The sequence below is a fragment of the Entelurus aequoreus genome, linkage group LG18 (assembly GCF_033978785.1).
Source record: "Entelurus aequoreus isolate RoL-2023_Sb linkage group LG18, RoL_Eaeq_v1.1, whole genome shotgun sequence".
Lineage (NCBI taxonomy): Eukaryota > Metazoa > Chordata > Actinopteri > Syngnathiformes > Syngnathidae > Entelurus > Entelurus aequoreus.
The window spans coordinates 32,018,385-32,044,690 of record NC_084748.1 but is presented as its reverse complement, the minus strand read 5'-3'; the positions used below and the strand labels follow the sequence as shown (position 1 = coordinate 32,044,690).

At 38.0% G+C, this 26,306-nt stretch overlaps 1 protein-coding gene across 5 annotated transcripts in view; it reads left to right on the top strand.

Annotated features, from left to right (window-relative positions):
* The window catches only part of LOC133634039 (septin-9-like), a 220,118-nt gene that overhangs the window by 186,678 nt on the left and 7,134 nt on the right, over positions 1 to 26,306 (top strand). For all 5 annotated transcript variants that reach the window (XM_062026984.1, XM_062026985.1, XM_062026983.1 and 2 more), the window contains 3 exons: positions 15,095 to 15,223; positions 15,302 to 15,383; positions 17,456 to 17,593. In XM_062026984.1, the coding sequence (XP_061882968.1) occupies positions 15,095 to 15,223; positions 15,302 to 15,383; positions 17,456 to 17,593 (349 nt within the window). The remainder of the gene's footprint in view (positions 1 to 15,094; positions 15,224 to 15,301; positions 15,384 to 17,455; positions 17,594 to 26,306) is intronic.

Sequence of the window (26,306 nt, the reverse complement as noted above, 5' to 3'; positions counted from 1 at the left end):
CAGGATGTTTCCCATATTTTGAAATACAAATGTTGATTCTCTTCTTAGTCACACATAATAACTTCACGGGGTCTTAAAAAGTCTTAAATCCAACAGTTTGAATTTAGGACCTTAAAATGTCTACAATTCTCCTAAAATGTCATAAAAGTGTCATTATCTGTGGCCCGGATCGTGTTTTGTTTAGTTATGTTCTGTTAGTTTTGGACTCCCTTAGTTCCTGTTTTGTGCACCTCTGGGTTGGTTTTGGTTTCTATGGGGATTAATTGGGTTCACCTGCCTCTGGTTAGTGGTCGGCACAGTCACCTGCTGTCGACCACTAATCAGAGAGCTATTTATTCACCTTTCTCGCCACGCTCAGGCTAGCTTCATCATTTGCTACATGCAACAGTTACGTTAGGTAAATTCCTTGTCTCCTATGCTTCTTGATTCCTGCGCTAAGTCTCGCCTTAGCTTCCCGTGCGATCGGCACGCTTTCCTTTTTACTTGTCTGTTTTTGGTACGTGTTTGATTTTTTAGGAATAAATCATGTTCCTACCTGCACGCCTTGTCCGGAGTGGTCCGTCTGCATCCCGGGAGAACGAACCCCGCAGTATGACAAAAATAATACGAGTTTGAAAGGTTACTTTTATTTACAACATGCATAAACTTCAGTCTTTCTTTTAAATGTTTAAATTTTTGAGGACGCTACAATGGCACTACAAAATGGAACTAAACCGGGCAACCTGTGCTGCCCGGTCAGAATTAATGTGCAAGTGCATCCGTGTGTTACAACTTAGCATAGCAGCAGAGAAAACCACAGTAAAGCCAAATGACTTGCGTAATATGGGTAAGTGCAAGTTCAACAATCAATTTAATGCATGCTGAAAGCAGGTGGATGGAAACGTATGAAGTGTTCAGGACCCGGATGTGGAGCCATCGAAGAGGGAAGTGTTTGTAAACATTGCGGTGAAAGTGAATGGAATGATAATGTAAAAGTAAAAAATCCGGGATAAGTCTCTGTCAAAAGCTGCTGAAACTCTACACACACTTGCACAACTACGGTATACAAAGATCAATTTACTGATCCAACATTTCCACAAAAAAAGTAAAAAAACAACTACTTAAAGCGTTGTCCAGCTGTTTACTGACGTATACTATTCATGTTTAGCTAACTTTACTGCAAATTAATACTTGAGACAAATACCGGTTATCGGCCTCCTTGACTACTAATAATTGATATTGGTCGATCTCTACTGTATATTACATTACAAGACTATGCAAAACGGAAAATAAACAAAGGACATTAGCTAAACTGCCAACTCCAGATAAAAAGTTATATTATTAGCTTTGGCTATTCATTTGAATTGATTTATGATTGTACATCTTGAACAGAGGTGATTGATTGAGACTTTTATTAGTAGATTGCACAGTACAGTACATATTCCGTACAATTGACCACTAAATGGTAACACCCGAATAAGTTTTTCAACTTGTTTAAGTCGGGGTCCACGTTAATCAATATATACTATCAGCATAATACAGTCATCGCACAAGTTAATCATCAGAGTATATACATTGAATTATTTACCATCCGGGGGGTGGGATATGGGGGGGGGGGGGGGGGGTTAGGTTTGGTTGATATCAGCACTTCAGTCATCAACAATTATGTCATCAGAGAAATGGACATTGTAACAGTGTAGGACTGACTTGGTAGGATATGTACAGCGAGCAGTGAACATAGTGAGCTCAGAAAGCATAAGAACAAGTATATACATTTTATTATTTACATTTGATTATTTACAATCCGGGGAGGTGGGATGTGGTGGGGGGAGGGTGTTAGTCAAGGGTTGAAGTTGCTTGGAGGAGTTCTTTTAGTGCGGTTTTGAAGGAGGATAGAGATGCACTTTCTTTTACACCTGTTGGGAGTGCATTCCATATTGATGTGGCCTAGAAAGAGAATGAGTTCAGATCTTTGTTAGACCGGAATCTGGGTTTAACGTGGTTTGTGGAGCTCCCCCTGGTGTTGTGGTTATGGCGGTGGGTAGTTTAGCCATCCATCCATCCATCCATCCATTTTCTACCGCTTATTCCCTTCGGGGTCGCGAGGGGCGCTGGAGCCTATCTCAGTTACAATCGGGCGGAAGGCGGGGTACACCCTGGACAAGTCGCCACCTCATCGCAGGGCCAACACAGATAGACAGACAGCATTCACACTCACATTCACACACTAGGGCCAATTTAGTGTTGCCAATCGACCTATCCCCAGGTGCATGTCTTTGGAGGTGGGAGGAAGCCGTAGTGTAGCCAAGTAAAAGTAAACAGTAGTCATCTAAATCAAATAAAAGTGAGTATTTTGTGAAAAAATGTCTCAAGTTCTGTGTTATAAGTGAGTAGTTTCTATTTTATTTAGTAGCTAGTAACACTACAACTGTAGCATGTGCTTGTGAGAGACAGACACTACTATAGCATGTACTACAAAAGATGCACATTTTATGTCACTTATGGCGTTATAGCAAGGTCAAAGTTAGCATATGCACGTAATATGCTTTTTGTAGTTGGAAGTGGAATTCTTGTAGGCTGAAATGTGACATTTCTACTGGCACAGTCGACAGTGCCTGACATAAATGTTTTTTTTACTAGTTTGTAAGTAAATATTGACATCGCCTCGTCTGACTGACTGAGTGTGGTCATGTGACTACCAAGCCTTCAAGAAGACAACAATATGCTGAGGAATATCATAGATGAAATGGATCAGGATAAACGAATGAATGATATCATCGTGACAGGGCACCGAATTAAACCAAGATCCTATGGGAAATCTGTGAATAATGAAGGTGAACCAGATGAAATTGATTGATTTTTTGATTGAGACTTTTATTAGTAGATTGCACAGTGAAGTACATATTCCGTACGATTGACCACTAAATGGTAACACCCGAATAAGTTTTTCAACTTGTTTAAGTCTGGGTCCACTTAAATTGATTCATGATACAGATATATACTATCATATATACCAGACCTGGGCATTCTGCGGCCCGCGGGCCGCATCCGGCCCTTTGTGCGTCCCTGTCCGGCCCGCGTGAGGCCAATTATAAATTACAAAATAAATTTAAAAAAGTATCTATGTCGAGTGTGCAATACAACGGTGCTGCTTTTGTTTTGAAAATCGTTATTTGTATTACTTCCGTGTGGTCGTATGCGTGTGCGTGATTGTGAGTGAATGTGAACAGCTGCAATCACAAATTACAAAATAAAGTTGAAAAAACATCTATGTCGTGCGCGCAATACAACTGTGCTGCTTTTATTTTGAAAAGTATTATTTATGGGCGTGTGTCCGTGTGTAACCTGCGAGTGAAGGTGCACATGCAGCGACAAGTGATGCACGGTTTACACCCGAGACGCTAAAAAGAGAAAAGTTGATGATGAATGGCGTGTTTCCAACAAGACATGGACTGCAAAGCAACGTTCCCTCTAAGGTGCATGCCTGCGCAATTGCGCACTGCTCAAGCGTCCGCTGCGCGCAGCAAATATATGCCGCGCACCAAATCAAATCCCATCTGAATTCTAAACAAAATAAACATATTTATTCTATGTAATTTTGCAATGCAACTTTGAGTGACAGTGACAACAAGCGGCCCTAACGGTGTTCGTCAACACCGTTCAATTGAACACCGTTCAATTATTGTAACGTCTATCGAGATGCTTCGAGGACAGGAATTATATCGATCACTTTATTGAGCAAAACTGTTTATATTCGGACATAACCACACCAAAAACATGAGTAAAACACTCCTATCTCGAAAAACTAGTCATTTTCTGCCGTACAAACCAGGCCAAAACCAACTTGTCATCTGTCACCAACACGCATAGCACTAAACCACTGGTGCGTTTATGGCCACACAAAAAGTCGGACAACTCAAACACCACACAAAGTTACACTATGACTCCTCAGTCATACGTGTGCTTATTTTACTGTCATTTATTATTCATGTTAATTTATTTATATTAGTCATGGAATGCTGTTACACACACTATGTTGAAGTATTACTATTATTATTAATTATTAAAAATTTAATTGAAATATTGTCGATGTGGCCCTCCAGCAGTGCTCGGGTTGCTCATGCGCCCCCCGGTAAAAATTAATTGCCCACCCGTGATATATACTATCATCATAATACAGTCATCACACAAGATAATCCCATTGAATTATTTACATTATTTACAATCAGGGGTGTGGAGCGGGGGGGGGGGGGGGGGGTGTTAGTTAAGGGTTGTAGCTGCCTGGAGGTGAACTTTTATTGCGGTTTTGAAGGAGGATAGAGATGCCCTTTCTTTTATACCTGTTGGGAGCGCATTCCACATTGATGTGGCATAGAAAGCGAATGAGTTAAGACCTTTGTTAGTTCTGAATCTGGGTTTAACGTGGTTAGTGGAGCTCCCCCTGGTGTTGTGGTTATGGCGGTCATTTACGTTAAGGAAGTCGTTTGACATGTACTTCGGTGCCAGGGAGGTGTAGTGGATTTTATAGACTAGGCTCAGTGCTAGTTGTTTAACTCTGTCCTCCACCTTGAGCCAGCCCACTTTGGAGAAGTGGGTAGGAGTGAGGTGGGATCTGGGGTGGAGGTCTAGAAGTAACCTGACTAGCTTTTCTGAGATGTTTGGAGTTTAGATTTGAGGGTTTTAGAGGTGCTAGGGTACCAGGAGGTGCATGCGTAATCGAAAAAGGGTTGAACAAGAGTTCCCGCCAGAATCCTCATGGTGCTTTTGTTGACCAGAGAGGAGATTCTGTAGAGAAATCTCGTTTGTTGGTTAACCTTTCTGATTACCTTGGTTGCCATTTTATCACAGGAAAGGTTAGCTTCTAGAATGGAACCTAGGTAGGTGACCTCATCTTTCCTGGTGATAACAATGTCACCCACTTTTATAGTGAAGTCATTGACTTTCTTAAGGTTGATGTGGGACCCAAACAGGATGGATTCCCTTTTACCCAAGTGGATGGATGGCTTGTTGTCAGCGAGCCAGGTGCAAGTTCTACAGAGCTCAGCACTGAGGATTTTCTCTACCTGTGACTTGTCCTTATCGGATACCAGCAGGGCAGAGTCACCCGCAAACAAAAACAATTCACAGTCGCATGCCGATGACAAGTCGTTTATGTATATTAGGAACAGTAAAGGTCCCAATATACTGCCTTGGGGGACTCCACAGCTCACCGAGAGGGGGGGGGGACACGGTGCCGTTCACCTCTACCACCTGCTCCCTCCCCTCCAAGTAAGATTGCATCCAGCTCCATGAGGTTTTGTTAAATCCGATTGCTCTGAGCTTATCCAACAGTATAGCGTGGTTAACTGTGTCAAAGGCCTTCTGAAGGTCCAGCATGACCATGCCGCAGTATTTGCCCGCGTCCACCTCATGTTTGATGTGGTCGGTCAGATAGAGAAGACATGTGTCAGTGGAGTGGTTAGTTCTGAAGCCGGATTGGAATTTGTACATGAGTTATTAGTGGCAAGGTAACTATCGACCTGTTCATAAACTATTTTTTGCATTACTTTCGAAATGGAACTGAGAATAGAAACAGGTCGGTAGTTGCCAGGTTCCAATCTGCTTCCTTTTTTAAAGAGGGGATATGGTCTCAGCAGAACAGCAAGTGGTCAACTTTCTGCAATCAAAAGAAATTGAAATTGACATTAATACCATCGAAACATGCATCCCACTGAACGGAAGAAAAAACAACGCCACTCCAGTCGTCCTCGTGAAACTCGTAAACAGAAAATCCAAAATGGCATTGCTGAGACAGGGAAAGAAGCTGAAGGGAACATGAAATGAGCATCTCACAAAACGTAATGCTGGAATCGCCAAGAAAGCACGCGACTTGAGGAAGCAGGGAAAAATCCAGGGAACTTGGAGCGCCAACTGTAAAATCTACATCAAGCTGAATGGAGGTCCAGAAGCAAGAGTACTTGTTGTCCATGACATCAAGGACCTGGACAAATTTTAAAGTTTACACAGCTTCCACAACAAAGATGATGATGAACTCTGACAGAAAACAAGCACCTAAAGTCAGCATCGACACTACTATGTTCCAAGGGATGACTAAACCAGAGGACCTAGATTCAGGATTGCATCCACCTACACTTATAGAGACTATTGAAACAACATCAAAGATTGTTGAACAAGAAAATATGAAACTAAAAAATTTCTGCAACAAAGATCACAAAAACCAGGATTTGGAAAATTATATAGATCCAGATACACATTTTTTTTTCTCCCACATTAGTAATAATTGTTTTTATTATACAGATGAACAATATAATAGCAACATTAAATGTGATAATAAATTGTCAATTATTCATTTTAATAGCAGAAGCTTGTATGCAAACTATAACAACATTAAGAACTTTTTGGAACACATCAACGAACCCTTCAAAGTGATTGCTGTCACAGAAACATGGATTGAAGATAAAAAAAGGAATCGATTTTGATCTGGAAGGACATGAACTAAACTACATCAACAGAACCAACAAAAATGGAGGAGGAGTAGCTGTGTACGTGATGAAGAACCTGGAACATTATTGTGATTACTTATAGAGTATATTGTGAATAAATTGAGAAAAGTTTTAGCAACTGTTATGTAAAAGAAAAGGGGTAGGATTAAATAAGCTCTGCTTCTTCCTACTCCTTTTCGAACATGTTGAAAAGAGGAACTGGAAATTGTGATGTATCATGTTGTATGCTTGCATGTTCGAAATAAACTCAAGCTACTTTTGATTGGTGAAATGGAGTCCACTGGTGCTTACGTTGGATGGGTGAAACAGAGTCAGATGTGCCTCTTGAGAAGCCAGAACAAGGTTTCTGCAAGCAGTAATCAATAGATTATGAATAAATATAATGATAATATACAGTAAATACATCTAGCGATCAGAATAAAACTCAATGTAACAAAATAAAAGTAGGCTCAGTGAAGGAATTACTGCACATACTGCTTTAAAAGGGTGCACAAAACTTCGATTCACAAAAAAATTGTGATATTTATTTATTCTGATTCTAAATCAATTCATAATGTTCATGTGTCAATTTTAAAAAAACAAAGTTCTTTTTTTTAACAATTGATTTTCAAGGAATCAATTTTGAATCAAATTGTCACCCCAACAATCCTAATCGAATAGTGAGTTTCCCAAAGATTCCCACATGTACTGTATCATGATTATAATATAACTTTATAAAACATAACAAGAACAAGGTTAATGACTAGGAATGTTTTGTCCAATGCCACTGAAATATGTTTACTCTTTACCTCAAATTGAACACTTCCCTTTGCTGTCATGTTCCCTGTATTTGTGTCAGATCAGTAAGTGAAATACGAGGGTGTTGCATTCAGTGTACCACTTGCCCGGGTCATCATTTTATACAACAACCAGCACTGACCATAACTCAAGGACTGTACTCACTTGTTCATCAGTCATGATTTTGTTGCCAAGTTTAGATGTTTGTAGTGAACATCATTTCAAATGACTTTAACGGCCCCCCAAACTCCAAAAGGATATAAGGCCAATGAAAATCCATGCCTATTATGAATAAACCAGATTTTAAACAATCCCGTCCATGGTTGCTTCATATTTTCTCTGTGAATTGGCCACAGATGTTTCCAATATATCGTAACCCAAAAGCAGTCATTTTTTCATGTGTCTACAACAGTTACTGAGTCAGCACACAATTCCAAAAAAACTATCAGATGGGATTCATTATGATTCTATTTGTGTTTTGACAGCAACATTCCAATATGTGGACCAAAGCAGTTTATTTTTAACAATGAATGTATAAAAAAAATAACCTGCAATTGAAATATTTCCACTTTTGTTGTATCACGTATAGGGATGGGTCGCATTTGATTCCCAGTACCTGAGGACCAATACTCAACAGTACCAATTTTATTTTTAATTCAACAATTAACTCATTATAACTGTGTTGTCCAGTTGTTATATCTTGTTTTCTTACACATCTGAGTCTCATTTGCAAGTAGACCTTGTGTGCAGTTGTGATTCCAAGACATAGGATGGCAAGAGTGTATAAGCTACAGTGTTGTTGCGCTATAACCAGGAAGTAGTCTTTGCCGTGAAGCTGAATGTGCCAGTCTAGTCTTATGTTGAGCCCTACAAAGTGTTTACAGTTAAAAGTTAAAGTACCACTGATAGTCACACACACACTAGGTGTGGTGAAATTACTCTCTGCATTTGACCATCCCCTTGTTCCACCCCCTGGGAGGTGAGGGGAGCATCATTTTGGTGATGTAACCCCCAATTCCAACCCTTGATGCTGAGTGCCAAGCAGAGAGGTAATGTGGTACAAAAGTACACTTCATTCATTAACGGTGTTACAAAAAAGATCAGTTAGAATAATACATCATGTTGGATATAGAGAACATACAAATCCTTTATTTATTGAATCAAAGATACTGAAATTCCACGACATAGTGAATTTGCAAACAGCTAAAATTATGCACAAAGCAAACTATAACCTGCTACCCAAGAATATACAACAATTCTTCTCAACAAAAGAGGAGAAATATAATCTTAGAGAAAAATGTAATTTAAAACATTTGTACGCACGTACAACACTTAAGACCTTCAGTATATCAGTATGTGGAATTAAATTATGGAATGGATTAAGCAAAGCAATCAAACAATGTACTAATATGATCCACTTCAAGAAACTCTTCAAACTTAAAGTGTTTACAAAGTACAAAGAAGAAGAACCATGACAAACATTTTCAATTTATTTCATCCATTCATTCATTCATTCTTAAAGTAATCTTACTTATCTCATCATATGAAATATGACTTTCTTCACCAATTATTATTATTAAATTCTTACTATTATTATTTTTTTTTTTTTATTGTGATTACATATGGAGTTTATTGTGAAAAAATTGAGAACAGGAAGTGAATAAAAAAAGTTTCAGCTACTGTTATGTAAAGAAAAGGGGTAGGATTAAATAAGCTCTGCTTCTTCCTACTCCTTTTCGAACATGTTGAAAAGAGAAACTGGAAATTGTGATGTATCATGTTGTATGCTTGCATGTTCGAAATAAACTCAAACTCAACTCAACTCAACTGAACTCATTTTTATAGTCTTTGGTATGACTCGGCCGGAGTTTGAACTCACAACCTACCGATCTCAGGGCGGACACTCTAACCACAAGTCCACTGAGCAGGCTTTACTGCATGTATTGTAATTATTACAAACCAGCTGTTTGATTATAATATGCATCTTAGTTGCAGTTTTGATTACGAAAATTTGGAGGTGTTGAAATCGCCATGTAAAATCGCTAATGCTAACCAGTAGCACGTATATGGCGAAGCCAATGTAAATTAGCATCGAGCCAGCGCATTTTGGATAAGTGAAGCCTTCCTCTACGTTTGAGCATGTTCTATCAGGTATACATGCTTTGCTGGCTTGGAAAATCACCGAGAGGCAGTTTGGGCTTGAGTGCTTGTTTCCCCACCAAGTAGTTGTGCCGGCGCCTAGTCTGCAACCGGACCTGATGTCATGTGCAACAAAGGTATCGAAATGTGGCACCGTTTGATTTTACATGAATCGATACCTGGTAGTACCAACAATATTTGGTTACCTATAGAGGGAACGTATTCGGTACCCATCCCTAATCACAAACCGTATGAGGTTCTGCATGCATACATCTATAGCTAGCACATCTACTGTGTATGCATACGTATAGATGGAGATTACAAATGTTTACCTGCTACTGTAGAATACAATCAGGCTCTGATGTAATGCTTTGCGGAGTGTTCCCCCTTTTCCAAAACTGCAATGTTTGCATTGCTACTGAGTGACAACTGCATGTAAAGGTACAGTGAAAGTCTCAGTACTGACTGGGTTATAGCACTAGAATATGATGCAATCTATTGTGAACGTTAAATGCATGTTGGGAAAAAGGCTTTGTGTGCGTCAGTCATTGTTTCAGGCCCACTTCCAGGTTCCTGCATGAGGCTGACATGTATCAACTCGCTTTCACACCTTGAGAGCAAATGAGATGATAAATCAAGTTACCACGTTCTTAAACTACAAAGTACCAAACAATGGAAGTATGCAGGAGAAAAAACTGTTGCTCTACTATTTGTGCTGTTGCAATGCCTTGCTGGTCTCGGTAGTGTTGGTCTTAAAGGGGTCATATTATGATTGTTTTCATATACATTGAAAACACTTCCTTCTGCTCTACATATTACATAACCTGTAATGGTGATGTTTTGGTCACAAGTTTGCCTAAATATTGCAATAAAGACCCCTCTTCAAGCCGTGTCCTGACTGTCTCTGAAAACAAGTTGTTTTGGGAGGCTGTCTTCTTAAATGCAAATGAACCCCTCCAGCCATTTGTGTAGTTTTTAAAGAACTATCGTATTTTTCCGATTATAAGTCGCAGTTTTTTTCATAGTTTGGCCGGGGGTGCGACTTATACTCTGGAGCGACTTATGTGTGAAATTATTAACACATTACCGTAAAATATCAATATTATTTATCTCATTCACGTAAGTGACAGCCGAAACCATCCAGTCCTGATTTAAAAAGGCTGGAATAATTGGAACTGCAACTGACGATGACTCTGACGTAAGCGACGTACCGATAGAAGAGGAAGCGGCGCATTGTCTACCTTTGGAGTTGGCAGAGTTGTTTAGAAGCGACACAGAGGAGGAAGAATTCATGGGATTTAGTGATTAGGAGTGGCAGATTGTTTGGTAAACGTATAGCATGTTCTATATGTTATAGTTATTTGAATGACTCTTAACATAATATGTTACGTTAACATACCAGACACGTTCTCAGTTGGTTATTTATGCGTCATATAACGTACACTTATTCAGCCTGTTGTTCACTATTCTTTATTTATTTTAAATTGCCTTTCAAATGTCTATTCTTGGTGTTGGATTTTATCAAATAAATGTTCCCAAAAATGTGACTTATACTCTAGTGCGACTTATATATGTTATTTTCCTTCTTTATTATGCATTTTTGGCCGGTGCGATTTATACTCCGGAGCGATTTATAATCCGAAAAATACGGCATGTCTGGCGGGACACAGATTCATCTAGTTATAGTTATTTAACACAAAACTAACAATGCATGTTAAACCTAACTCTGTAACTACATGTGCCAGTCTCCTACTTGCTACTTGCTAATAACAACGGGCAAGAGGATGCAACATCCTAACATATCATTACAAAGTATCATGTATTGACTGTTGTTGGACTTACCTTTTCATTGTAACCACCGTTGCCATAAATTGTGAAAACTGTCTGTGTTCGTACTGTATGTAGTTTTGGGTAAATCCTTCTGTATATTTGTCATCGGACAAATCGCGGGTCTCTCAACCAAGGTCTGTGCTTCAAGCGTCTTGCTGGGCCCCGCGTCCAAGTCGGTACTATGTCATGAAACAACTGGTTAGGTAGGTGTGTCTTTTTCAGATGAGGTTGGAGGTTGTTGTCGTTCTGTAGTTATTACAGCCAATAACAGAAACATTTATGTAATTGGGTTGCATTTTAGCTGGGACTACATACAACATAAATAAACATAATAGAGATGCAAGGAAACCATGCATGTAGATGTTCCTTGGTGTCGCAATGGCAAACTATGTCACAATTATTGGCAAATCGAAACGACTCGTTTGGAACAAGTCAAACAATTGTTACAAGTATCATGGTTTGAGTTCAAAATGTCGACACTTCAGAGCTCTCAAATAGACACAACAGACACAAACAGGCACCAACAGTCAAGAAAAGTGAGTTTAATATGAACAGAGGGTGTCGAAAAATTATTTTTATTCGCAATTATTTGTCAAAATCGATTAAAAAAAAAGTTGTATCAATTTTGTATTTATTAATTGTTTTAATCTGTTCTGTTCAGTTCAGTAAATCATATTGTTGAATAGCCATATTTGCTGTGAATATTTACTTTAGAAAAGAGAAGTGTGGGATACTTCTTTTGTTGCCTTATTTGTATTTGACTTTATTAAACGTTTGGGTATAATTTTGTTAAACAAAACCATTTTTCTTTTATGTAATACAAAAATGTATCAGGGCTGTTTTATCTATTTTATGGAGGAATGTATTTAATCATAGAACTGCCACCCAATGTCATTAAAAAATGTAGTGGTTTTGAATCAAAATTCGATATGCGATATGATTGTTGAGTTTAGATATTTGCGGTCTGACTTTTAGCTAGCTTTATTTATATATATATATATATATATATATATATATATATATATATATATATATATATATATATATATATATATATATATATATATATATATATATATATATATATATACACACACATATACACATACATACATTATATATATATATATAATGTATGTATGTATGTATATACATATATATATATATATATACATATATATATATATATATACACACACACATACATACAGTATATATGTATATATATATATATATAACATACATACATTATATATATAAATGTATGTGTATATATATATATATATATATATATATATATATGTATATATATATATGTATATATATACACATACATTTATATATATAATGTATGTATGTTATATATATATATATATATATATATATACATATATACTGTATGTATGTGTGTGTATATATATATATATATATATATATATACATACATACATACATACATTATATATATATATATAATGTATGTATGTGTATATGTGTGTATATATATATATATATATATATATATATATATATATATATATATATATATATATATATGAAATGTATGAAATGTATGTATGTGTATATATGTATGTATGTATTTGTATATATATACGTGTATGTATAAATATACATATATGTATGAATATACGTATATGTGCAGAGTCCCCCAGGGTTCAGTTCTTGGCCCTGCACTCTTTAGTATTTACATGCTGCCGCTAGGTGACATCATACGCAAATACGGTGTTAGCTTTCACTGTTATGCTGATGACACCCAACTCTACATGCCCCTAAAGCTGACCAACACGCCGGATTGTAGTCACCTGGAGGCGTGTCTTAATGAAATTAAACAATTGATGTCCGCTAACTTTTTGCAACTCAACGCTAAGAAAACGGAAATGCTGATTATCGGTCCTGCTCAACACCGACATCTATTTAATAATACCACCTTAACATTTGACAACCAAACAATTACACAAGCCGACTCGGTAAAGAATCTGGGTATTATTTTCGACCCAACTCTCTCGTTTGAGTCACACATTAAGAGTGTTACTAAAACGGCCTTCTTTCATCTCCGTTATATCGCTAAAATTCGTTCCATTTTGTCCACTAGCGACGCTGAGATCATTACTCATGCGTTCGTTACGTCTCGTCTCGATTACTGTAACGTATTATTTTCGGGTCTCCCTATGTCTAGCATTAAAAGACTACAGTTGGTACAAAATGCGGCTGCTAGACTCTTGACAAGAACAAGAAAGTTTGATCACATTACGCCTATACTGGCTCACCTGCACTGGTTTCCTGTGCACTTAAGATGCGACTTTAAGGTTTTACTACTTACGTATAAAATACTACACGGTTTAGCTCCAGCCTATCTTGCTGACTGTATTGTACCATATGTCCCGGCAAGAAATCTGCGTTCAAAGAACTCCGGCTTATTAGTGATTCCCAGAGCCCAAAAAAAGTCTGCGGGCTATAGAGCGTTTTCTGTTCGGGCTCCAGTACTCTGGAATGCCCTCCCGGTAAAAGTTAGAGATGCTACCTCAGTAGAAGCATTTAAGTCCCATCTTAAAACTCATTTGTATACTCTAGCCTTTAAATAGACCCCCCCTTTTTAGACCAGTTGATCTGCCGTTTTCTTTTCTCCTTTGCCCCCTCGCCGGGTTATTCCGGTTCCGGTGACCATGGATGAGGTGCTGGCTGTCCAGAGTTGGTACCCGGGGTGGACCGCTCGCCTGTGCATCGGTTGGGGGCGTCTCTACGCTACTGACCTGTCTCTGCTCGGGATGGTCTCCTACTGGCCCCACTATGGACTGGACTCTCACTGTTATGTGGATCCACTAGGGACTGTACTTAGAGGGGGGGTTACCCACATATGCGGTCCTCTCCAAGGTTTCTCATAGTCATTCACATCGACGTCCCTTGTGTGGGCTCTGTGCCGAGGATGTCGTTGTGGCTTGTGCAGCCCTTTGAGACTTTTGTGATTTAGGGCTATTTAAATAAACATTGATTGATTGATTGATATGTATATATGTATAAATATACGTATATGTATATATGTATAAATATACGTATATGTATATATGTGTACATACATACACGTGTATGTATATATGTATATATGTATATATATATATATATATACCTACATACACGTGTATGTATATATATATATATATATATATATATATATATATATATATATATATATATGAATATGTATGTGTTTGTGTGTGTATATATATTTATATATATGTATATATATGTGTGTGTATATATATATATATATATATATATATACAGTATATATATATATATATATATATATATATATATATATATATATATATATATATATATATATATATATGACACATACACAAACATCTGATATTTCCGAGTGGAGTGGAGGGGTCCAGTGCGTAGAAGACGGGACATCATGAATGATTGAAAAAATGTGTGTGGTCCGTACAATACATCTGTCCTCTTGACCCACATTCCTTGTGTGACCCTGCAGCTGTCTTACTAGTCTTATGGTCCATTAAGATGCACACACAATTACTGGGACACCTGGCCATTCAACGACAAGTGATCAGAGGTCACTTGATGTTGGACGCCATGGTGACCTGCTGGCTCATCACCTCGTGTATAACCGTAATAAAATAGAGAAATGTCTTCCTTAAATTTGGAAGCACAGAATTGACCAAAATGTCTCAACCAGTTTTAAGTGTACAAACGATGTCTCTCCTGGAAGAGTGTGTGTTTAATTACTTAATCAAGGACCTTCTTTTTCTTTACATTTTCTCTTTTTACGTCAAAACGTTTAGTTTCTCTAACCCTTTTACTTGTGTGTTAATCGTTGGCAGGACAAAGTGGCTTGGGCAAGTCCACTCTCATGAACACGCTGTTCAAATCCAAGGTGAGCCGCAAGTCAGTTCAGCCTAACGCCGAGGACAGGATCCCCAAGACCGTGGAGATCAAGTCTATCAGTCACGGTGGGTCATCGTCTCTTTTTGCAGCAGTGATCGACTTTCAAATACTGAATGAAGGTTTTTATTTTTTTCTCCATGCAGATATTGAGGAGAAAGGCGTGAGGATGAAATTGACAGTTATCGACACTCCAGGCTTCGGGGATCAGATCAACAATGAAAACTGGTAAGCGGGGGTTATATTTTGTCAGAAGCTCAAATGTGAATCTTTTCTCCCCCATCTTTGCGGCACCCCTCCGAAACATATGCAGCGCATAGCTAAACCCCCACTGTATTTATTTAGACCCCTTCTACACTTAGCCGGCTAAGGTTATCCAAGGTAAATCCCACCAAACCTTATCCTTGTCCAGGTTTAAGACACACCCCCCACCCCACCCCACACCATCTACATTATATCGATTTGATCTATTTTTCAGTTGTTGCTCATTATTTTTTTTCCTATAACAAGAGTAAATGCCTGGTTTATTTACATATGCTATTCTGCCCTCCCTCAATGTTGGAATGTAGTTTGGCAGATCAAGAGTACTTTAAATCTGAGATGAAAAACAACTTGAGCTTGTTTGTCTACAAAATTACTGTAAAAGTAAGCCCACAAAGTACGTTGATATCGACATGATGTACACATATGTGTAAGAATAACGTTAAATCAACAATACAGTTTGCTATAAACCAAAAAAAGCAACTCATTTACACAGAATGAAGGTTGGCTTTTACAAGTTAGCTTAATGTTAACGTATGATGGACCAGCTCATGGACAACGAAAATTAGCATTGTCATCTTTTTAAACTCCTAAAAATGTTAAGTAAAATAATGTATAGGAAACAGGCCACCACGCAAAATGACTCTTCCTTGGTTGACTAAGACATGTTTTGGAAGTCTATTCATGCACAAAGTCCACTTGCAGGAAAAGAAAAGAAGAAACAAGTAAATTAGCAGATTTATAATAAATTGTAATGGTTCTGTATTTGTGGGTCACCCTGTACTTTGTATTACTATACTTTTGTTTTTATTGCAAGGGAGCTTTTTTCCTCTTAATTTTGTGTTTTTTTTGTGACTAAAAATTTTCATTGTCAAATTCGTCGACTATGGGCGAAAATGTTTGTCTGTTAGCATGTATGCTAGCAAGAGCACAGCTAAAGGCTTTCCCGACAAATATACATTTCATTTGCCACGTTTTCCTCCTCAAAAAAGCTAAAACCCTAATACAAACAAACACTGCAGACATTGGATAGTTTAGTGAGGTCCTCTGATTGGCCCCGAAGTCAACTATTCCAAGACAACTCTAGTTTTTACAAAACTACCACTAAAGGTTTATTTTAATTTTTTTTAATGACTTTTTTATTGTAAGATAAATCAAATTGTCAAATAATAAATCCAATACAGTTCAAATAGCTAAGCACATGTCATATTATTCCATTTATAATACACCACATTTAAAGTTTGTACATTTTCAGAATATAATTGAATCAATCAAATGTTACTGTTCTGCCCTCACTATATGTGTTGAGGTTATACAGCTTGGCAGACAGCTAACAAACAATCCAAGACGTCTAATAAAGTTCCAAAGCAGATGAATCCATTGAGGCTCTTTAATGTTGTTGATCTTGCTTTGTCATTTCCTATCTTTACTTTTGTCTTGCAATGGCCTTTTTTTTTTTGTAAAACTGAAATACACACAATGACAAATGTATAAGCTATGTGATTCAAATAACATACTGAAATGTAATACACAATATGTAAATGTTACCTTTACACAAATATACAACATTATCATCAAACAAATACTGCTGAGTGTTGAAACTATTTCGATGGTGGAAATATACAGTCATTTTAAGTCCTCAAAACATCTATTACAACAGTGCACAAAAATATTTTTTCAATAAACATCTTACTATCAAATTTAACCACTATCCAGCTTAATATTGAGTTACATAAACAAGTTAAACAGTTTACTTACAGACTTATCTTTTCCAAGGCTTGTAAGAGCTTACACAACTTGTCTACTTCTCAATTGTCTTATGAACTGAACTGACATCGTCAACCCGGAAGTTCCCAAACAAATGAAGCGTAGTATTTTCCTATCGCCACAAGGTGTCAGTAAGAGTCTACAATCAAATGGGCATAACAGTAACTGTACAAAGTTGTTCAATTTAATGCAAATCCAAACGTTGCTCAGCCATTGAAGAGATTTTAGTGAGTCCTGTTGCATTTTACAAGTTGTTTCCATGGTTTCCTCAGCTGGCAGCCCATCATGAAGTTCATCAATGACCAGTATGAAGCCTACCTGCAGGAAGAGATCAACATTGACAGAAAGAAGAGGATCCCAGACTCCAGGGTGCACTGCTGCATATACTTCATCCCTCCCACGGGCCACTGGTGAGCACGCACACACACACACACACACACACGTCCAGCGTGATGCATCAGCATGTGGCTAACAGCACACTAGTGTCTCCCGCTGCGGCGAAAGATGAATCGGGCCTACTGGGGATTTTTCCAAATCCATCAGTTGTACAGCGGCTCGCTCTCTTGTGACCACATGTGGAAGCCATTAGCTCCTCTGAGACAACTGAAGTAGAACTTGGAGAATCACATTTCATAAAAGCAGTTGGGACCCTGTTGAGCTGCTGCGGCGGGAAGGTAGTCAGCGCCTTTTTGAGCAGATGCAATAGCTTTGTCATGAAGCACTGCTTTTAAATGCACTAATTAAAAACCCACTTAGAAATGCATATCCTAAAAACACACACACAACCCCGCTGACATACAAAGTGTGAACACTAATATCACCTCATGACCTTTCAGTGCTGGTTCATGTTTCCATCCAGCTTGATCCACTTAAACCTTCCCCACCAGAGGAGCGACTGTGCGTGTATTTGTGTGTATGTTTGACATCCTCCCTCATCGTGTGTTCATGTCGCCACAGCTGTTGCTTCTGGAATGTATGTGTGTGTGTGTGCGCGCTTGTTCTTGCACTGTGGACAACACTATAACTACGCTGCGTGGAGGATTGTCAAACACTCACTGACAAACAAGCAAGGCACTATGTCTTGTTTTTGAAGCGAACAACGTTCATGCCAGTGTTGAAAGTAGTATTTATGTTTGTCCCCCCGGCTGACAGAGGCGGCTAGCAGCAAACTGTGTATGTGGAGCCGCTCCCCTAAATTGATATAATCCCCCATTGCGGAAAATATACAACATTACGGTAACACTTTAGTATGAGGAACATATTCGAAGTAACAAAGACTTAATTTAGAGTTATTTGGACACTAGGGGAATATATAAGGGTTAAAGTTAGGGTTACTAATAAGCAATAATTCTGAGGTTATTGAGGGAAGACTCTTAGTTAATGGCTTACTGGTTGTACAACAAGGCCATACAGAATAAGGCATTAATAAGTACTTAATAATGACTAATTAAGAGCCAATATGTTAATAATTCGCATGTTAATAAGCAACTAATTGACTCTTAGTTAATGGCTTACTGGTTGTATAATAAGGCCATGCAGAATAAGGCATTAATAAGTACTTAATAATGACTAATTAAGAGCCAATATGTTAATAATTTGCATGTTAATAAGCAACTAATTGACTCTTAGTTAATGGCTTACTGGTTGTATAATAAGGCCATGCAGAATAAGGCATTAATAAATATCAATCAATCATCAATCAATGTTTATTTATATAGCCCTAAATCACAAGTGTCTCAAAGGGCTGCACAAGCCACAACGACATCCTCGGTTCAGATCCCACATAAGGGCAAGGAAAAACTCACAACCCAGTGGGATGTCAATGTGAATGACTATGAGAAACCTTGGAGAGGACCGCAGATGTGGGTGACCCCCCCCCCCCCTCCTCTAGGGGAGACCGGATGCAATGGACGTCGAGTGGGTCTAGCATAATATTGTGAAAGTCCAGTCCATAGTGGATCTAACATAATAATGAGAGTCCAGGCCATAGTGGGGCCAGCAGGAGACCATCCCGAGCGGAGACAGGTCAGCAGCACAGAGATGTCCCCAACCGATGCACAGGCGAGCGGTCCACCCCGCGTGCCGACTCTGGACAGCCAGCACTTCATCCATGGTCACAAATACGTAATAATGACTAATTAAGAGCCAATATGTTACTAATTTGCATGTTAATAACCTCCAAAGACATGCACCTGGGGATAGGTTGATTGGCAACACTAAATTGGGCCTAGTGTGTGAATGTGAGTGTGAATGTTGTCTGTCTATCTGTGTTGGCCCTGAGATGAGGTGGCGACTTGTCCAGGGTGTACTCCGGCTACCCGCCCAAATGCAGCTGAGATAGGCTCCAGCACCCCCCGGGCCTCGTAAGGGACAAGCGGTAGAAAATGGAAAATAAGCAACTAATTAATGGTGAATTTGCTCCCCATACTAAAGTGTTACCAACATTACAATGACCGTATTTTCCAGATTATAAAGCCGTATGTAAGCCCCACCAACTAAATTTAAGGGGAAAAAATGTTTTTCCATATATTAGCTGCACTGAATTTTAAGCCGTAGGTATATACGTTGTGAAATGAGTTATTTACACAGAAATATTTTGTAAATGTTTATTTACATACAGTACATTGCCAAAAGTATTTGGCCACCTGCCTTGACTCACATATGAACTTGAAGTGCCATCCCATTCCTAACCCATAGGGTTCAATATGATGTCAGTCCACCTTTTGCAGTTGTTACAGCTTCAACTCTTCTGGGAAGGCTGTCCACAAGGTTGCGGAGTGTGTTTATAGGAATTTTCGACCATTCTTCCAAAAGCGCATTGGTGAGGTCACACACTGATGTTGGTCGAGAAGGCCTGGCTCACAGTCTCCGTTCTAATTCATCCCAAAGGTGTTCTATCGGGTTCAGGTCAGGACTCTGTGCAGGCCAGTTAAGTTCATCCACACCAGACTCTGTCATCCATGTCTTTATGGACCTCGCTGAGCCCTCTCTGTCAGTTTACGTGGCCTACCACTTCGTGGCTGAGTTGCTGTTGTTCCCAAACTCTTCCATTTTCTTAAAATAAAGCCGACAGTTGAGTTTGGAATATTTAGGAGCGAGGACATTTTGACAACTGGATTTTTTGCACAGGTGGTATCCTATGACAGTTCCACGCTGGAAATCACTGAGCTCCTGAGAGCGGCCCATTCTTTCACAAATGTTTGTAGAAACAGTCTCCATGCCTAAGTGCTTTATTTTACACACCTGTGGCCGGGCCAAGTGATTAGGACACCTGATACTGATCATTAGGATGGGTGGCCAAATACTTTTGGCAATATAGTGTACCTTAATTGTTTTCAAACAGTGTCTATAACAAGCCAATAAAACGGCTGATCAAACAAAACAGAAGTCATCATCATGGACCCACTAGCTGGGAAGCTAGCTCTCCAATCAGCTAAACTATCTCAATAACTCCACTGTGACGTTTTGGTGAATTTACTGAGGAATTTGTGAAAAGAAGGCCATTGTAAGTTAATAATACTAACTCAGACACTCGTAAATGTGTTAGCATATTAGCTAATGCTAACGACGCTTGCTTGATTGCATTATGAATGCACGTACAAATATGCATCAAAACTTTCCAACAGACACACATGGGACGATTTAGTACGTATAAACATTTTTAGTTATATTGTGAATATAACACGTTGCTTGGAGTGATGAATGGAGAATCCATACGAGTAGGAGAATACGGAACTGCACATCTACTTACGGTTAAAAGCTCTAAAAGGGCTCTGCAGCACCTGCAGTGAGAACTCAGTCCAAAAGATGGCGCCGTAGCACAAACAATAACACACCTTGTCAGCGTTATTGCTGTTTTTTTTTAATAAATAAAAATTGCATGATGATCGTCAGCGACAGAAAATCCATAAATTAGCCGCATCGTTTTATTATCACTGTATCACTGGAGGACGAGGCTCAGCATGTTACACACTGAGTATGGTATTAAGTAGAGATGTCCGATAATGACTTTTTTGCCGATATCCGATATTCCGATATTGTCCAACTCTTAATTACCGATTCCGATATCAACCGATACCGATATATACAGTCGTGGAATTAACACATTAATGCCTAATTTTGTTGTGTTACCCCGCTGGATGCATTAAACAATGTAACAAGGTTTTCCAAAATAAATCAACTCACGTTAAGGAAAAAAATGCCAACATGGCACTGCCATATTTATTATTGAAGTCACAAAGTGCATTATTTTTTTTAACATGCCTCAAAACAGCAGCTTGGAATTTGGGACATGCTCTCCCTGAGAGAGCACGAGGAGGTTGAGGTGGGCGGGGTTGGGGGGGCGGGGTTGAGGTGGAGACTGGAGGTAGCGGGGGGTGTATATTGTAGCGTCCCGGAGGAGTTAGTGCTGCAAGGGGTTCTGGGTATTTGTTCTGTTGTGTTTATGTTGTGTTACGGTGCGGATGTTCTCCCGACATGTGTTTGTCATTCTTGTTTGGTGTGGGTTCACAGTGTGGCGCATATTTGTAACAGTGTTAAAGTTGTGTATACGGCCACCCTCAGTGTGACCTGTATGGCTGTTGATCAAGTATGCATTGCATTCACTTGTGTGTGTGAAAAGCCGTAGATATTATGTGACTGGACCGGCACGCAAAGGCAGTGCCTTTAAGGTTTATTGGCGCTCTGTACTGCTCCCTACGTCCGTGTGCACAGCTGCGTTTTAAAAAGTCATACATTTTACTTTTTGAAACCGATACCGATAATTTCCAATATCACATTTTAAAGCAGTTATCGGCCAATAATATCGGACTGCCGATATTATCGGACATCTCTTGTATTAAGGCATGCTAATCGCTAAGTTAGCTGCGCCCAAGAAATAAGTGCTTAGTAGACTTTCTGCCCCATCTAAAAGCACCCACAGAGGGCGCCGTTTGTGATATTTAAATTAAATTACATTTTATTTAGGTTAGCCTCTTGAGACGCAGCATCTCATTCTCAAGGGTGTCAAAAGAAGTGACAGAAGAATGTTAATATGCAGTTATAAACATACATTTATTGCTTTTTGTGTTTTGTATCCACTTTTTGCAAATGCCCCATGACCAGTTACGCAATTCACACGATTAGGCTGCTGCATCGCCTCACCGACACAAGTGGACGGGAACTAGTATTTAACTGCTCAGTATAATTCTGACAGGAAGTGCAATTTGGATGTTCGAGAAATGAAGTTACAACCATAGTTTGTGTTCTAGTTGTATTGTTCGTGAAATCCTTGGTAAAGACGCCCCATGTTTTCAGATAAGGAGCTTTCATGCATGATACAGTTAATGTGTTGTTGTCAGTGATGTGCCCTCAGGTCTCTTCAGAGGTTTGGCACATATTGTTTAACAGTGGTCACTGAAGCAACTGTGCAGTCGTGCTAGAACAACCATGATTGATCATGACTATTTTTTTCTTTGGTCACTTTGGTTACTACCTCATCATGCAAGCCTTTTTCCATCTTCGTCTGTTATTTACATTGTGGTTGCTTACATCACATTTTTGTTCCCCCCCAATTGTTTTGCGGGGAGGCTTATTTTGTTCTGCAAGCACAGACACATAAGAGTTGGTCTGCAAACAATACTGTGGTGTATATACTGTAGTGTACATCTCCTTGTGCAAGTTATTGTCTTTATAACATGTGTTCATATGCAAAGATACATTAAATATTCATGTAGGCTCACTCCTGCATATCTCTAATGACATCTGTGATGCTCATGTAGTTGAATGCACGACTTCCTGTTGTCACTTTGGTCGCTTTTAACCTCGTTTGTTTTCAGCTTATCCTCTCTTCCAAAGATGCACCTCGATCTTTGAACACACTCCTTTTCCCTCCCGCTAATTGAAGAGGGAAACCAGCGTTAGTAGTGGAAGTAGTCATAGTAGAAGAAATGGAAGTAGTAGTAATAGTAGAATAAATACAAGCAGTTGCAGTAGAAGAAATAGAAGAAGAAGAAATAAAAGTAGTAATAGTGTTAGTAGAATAAATAACGTATTTTTCGGACTATAAGTCGCAGTTTTTTTCATAGTTTGGCCGGGGGTGCGACTTATACTCAGGAGCGCCTTATGTGTGAAATTATTAACACATTATCGTAAAATATGAAATAATATTATTTAGCTCATTCACATAAGAGACTAGACGTATAAGATTTCATGGAATTTAGCGATTAGGAGTGACAGATTGTTTGGTAAACGTATAGCATGTTCTATATGTTATAGTTATTTGAATGACTCTTACCATAATATGTTACGTTAACATACCAGGCACGTTCTCAGTTGGTTATTTATGCGTCATATAACGTACACTTATTCAGCCTGTTGTTCACTATTCTTTATTTATTTTAAATTGCCTTTCAAATGTCTATTCTTGGTGTTGGGTTTTATCAAATAAATTTCCCCAAAAAATGTGACTTATACTCCAGTGCGACTTATATATGTTTTTTTCCTTCTTTATTATGCATTTTCGGCCGGTGCGACTTATACTCCGGAGCGATTTATAGTCCGAAAAATACGGTGGTAGTAGTAGTAGAATAAATAGTATTGGAAGAAAAAAATAGAAGTAGTTGTAGTATAATAAATAGTAAGAAGTAGTAGTATTGATAGTAGTGGGAATAGAAGTCGAAGAAATAGAGGTAGGGATAGAAGTAGGAGAATAAATAGAAATAGTACTATTAGAAGAAATAGTAGTAGTTGTAGTAGAAATGCAAAGTAATACAAGTAGTAGTACAATAATAGTATTAGTAGAAAACATAGAAGTAGTTTTAGTAGTAGAAATGGGAAGTAGTAGTATTAGAAGAAAAAGTAGTACCAGTAGATGTAGTAGTAGAAAAAGGAAGTAGTCCAAGAAATTGTAGTAGAAATAAAAGTAGGAGTATATATACATGTGTATATATATATACATGTGTATATATACATAGGGATGATACTCGAAACCGGTTTTCTCGGTTGTTCGATAAGAAAAGAACCGAGTCCTCGGACTCGAATCCCTTTTTGAGAACCGGTACCCGTTATCGAGACCACCATAGTAAAGAAAAAGAGTTGGTTCTTTATTCGAATCCTTCGGAACGAATCCCGTCCCGACCAGAAATGCTCCGTGTGACATCACAAGAAATGACGTCACGTAGTCCAGTCATTAGGCGCAGATAGCGAAAGCAGGAAAAAATGGACGGGAAAAAGCGCTCCAATGTGTAATAAAGTTCAAAACAAAAGGTATAATCCAATGAATAACTTTACTGAGAGATTTGAGCAGGGTACAAACACATGACCAACACTTTTACGACCAACCGGAAACATAGCAACCAGGCTAGCAACGCACCTCTTTTATGGCAGCTGTCGCAACGTTCTTAAATCAACCGCAGCACATACATATATGACATCTCCCTTTTTTAACTTTCGTTTTTCTTTCCTTGTAAACAAAACAAAATCACACTGTATATGTGTTGTCTGTCTAATTATAAATAATGCAGACGAGGCGTGTTGGCGGAGTTCTTGACGTTTACTTTCACAGCGTGCTCATTCTTAGCTGCCGGGTGACGATATGCAACACTTTTCGGGGCTAACGCGCATGCTCGTCACTCCCGTTGCATGCTGGGTAGTGTAGTTGTTATATTCCTAGCTCATAACATCTTTTCCCATATAAGGAAATAATGTTAACTCAAAGTGTATTTCTTTTTTTAGCTTTAACTTTTCATTTTTTTAGCATTGTATCCACATTTGCAAATAACTTTTCATAGAATTTTCTTTCAATAAAGAAATAAAGTGCAAAAATGTCTAAGCATCATAACAAACAGTTATGTCAAATAGCAGCAGAATTGCACTTTTTGGAAAGCTGTATTATTTTCAGTTGTGTGCCCAAGGGACTGATTTTATTTAACACTATTATTATTTATACACCTATAGTGATCACAGAGACAGGTTGTTTTTGTGTTACTGAATATATTTGTTTTTCTGAAAAAATCCCACTTAATATACTTTGGGTAACAACAGTCAATATTTATTTATTTTATTTTATTTTTTTAAGGGGGTAACAGTCAATATTTATTTATTTATTAGATTAAATTGTTTTCTTATATAATAAAAGTGAGCTTTTGTTAAACCAAATATTGTGTGTTTTTTTCCATATACAACAACCTATCTGGACTCGATAAGAGAATCGATAAGGAATCGGTTCGATAAGAGGATTCGATAATAGGCTCGAACTCGATAATTTCTTATCAAACATCATCCCTATATATACAGTTTGTACATGTATATATACATGTATATATATATATATATATATACATGTATGTATATATACATACATACATACATGTATGTATGTATATATGTATGTGTAAGAATTGGTAGTAATAGTCAAAATAGTAGGAGTAGAAATAGTATTAATAGTAGAAGTATTCAAAATAGTAGGAGTAGAAATAGTAGTAATAGTAGAAGTAGTCAAAATAGTAGAAGTAGAAATAGTAGTAATAGTAGAAGAAGAAATGGAAGTAGTAGTAGAAATAGCATAGTAATAGTAGAAGAAGGAATGGAAGTAATAGTAGACTTAGTAAAAGTAATAGAAATAGGAAGTAGTAGAAGAAATAGAAGTAGTTGTAGTAGAAAAATAGTAATAGAAAAAATAGTGGTAGTAGTAGAAATAGGAAGTAGTTGAAGAAATAGAAATAGTTGTAGTAGAAGTAATAGTAATAGTTATTTGGTAGAAATAGATGTAGTATATTAGAAGAAAAAGTAGTACCTGCAGTAGTAGAAATGGGAAGTAATAGAAGCAATTGTAGTTGTAGTAGAATAATAGTACAACAAATAGTAGTAGTTGTAGTGCTAGCAATAGGAAGTAGTCGAATAAATTGTAGTAGAAATAAAAGTAGAGGAAATAGAAGTAGTATAGAAATATACTGTAAGTAGAAATAGGAGAAGAAATAGAAATAGGAGAAGAAATAAAAATAGTAGTAGAAATAGATGTAGTAATACTGTAGTAGAATAAGAAATGGAAGTAGTAGTAGAAGTAGTTGTGGTAGTATAAATAGTAGTATTTGAATAAATAGTGGCAGTAGAAGCAATACAAGTAGTAGTTGTAGAAGTAATAGT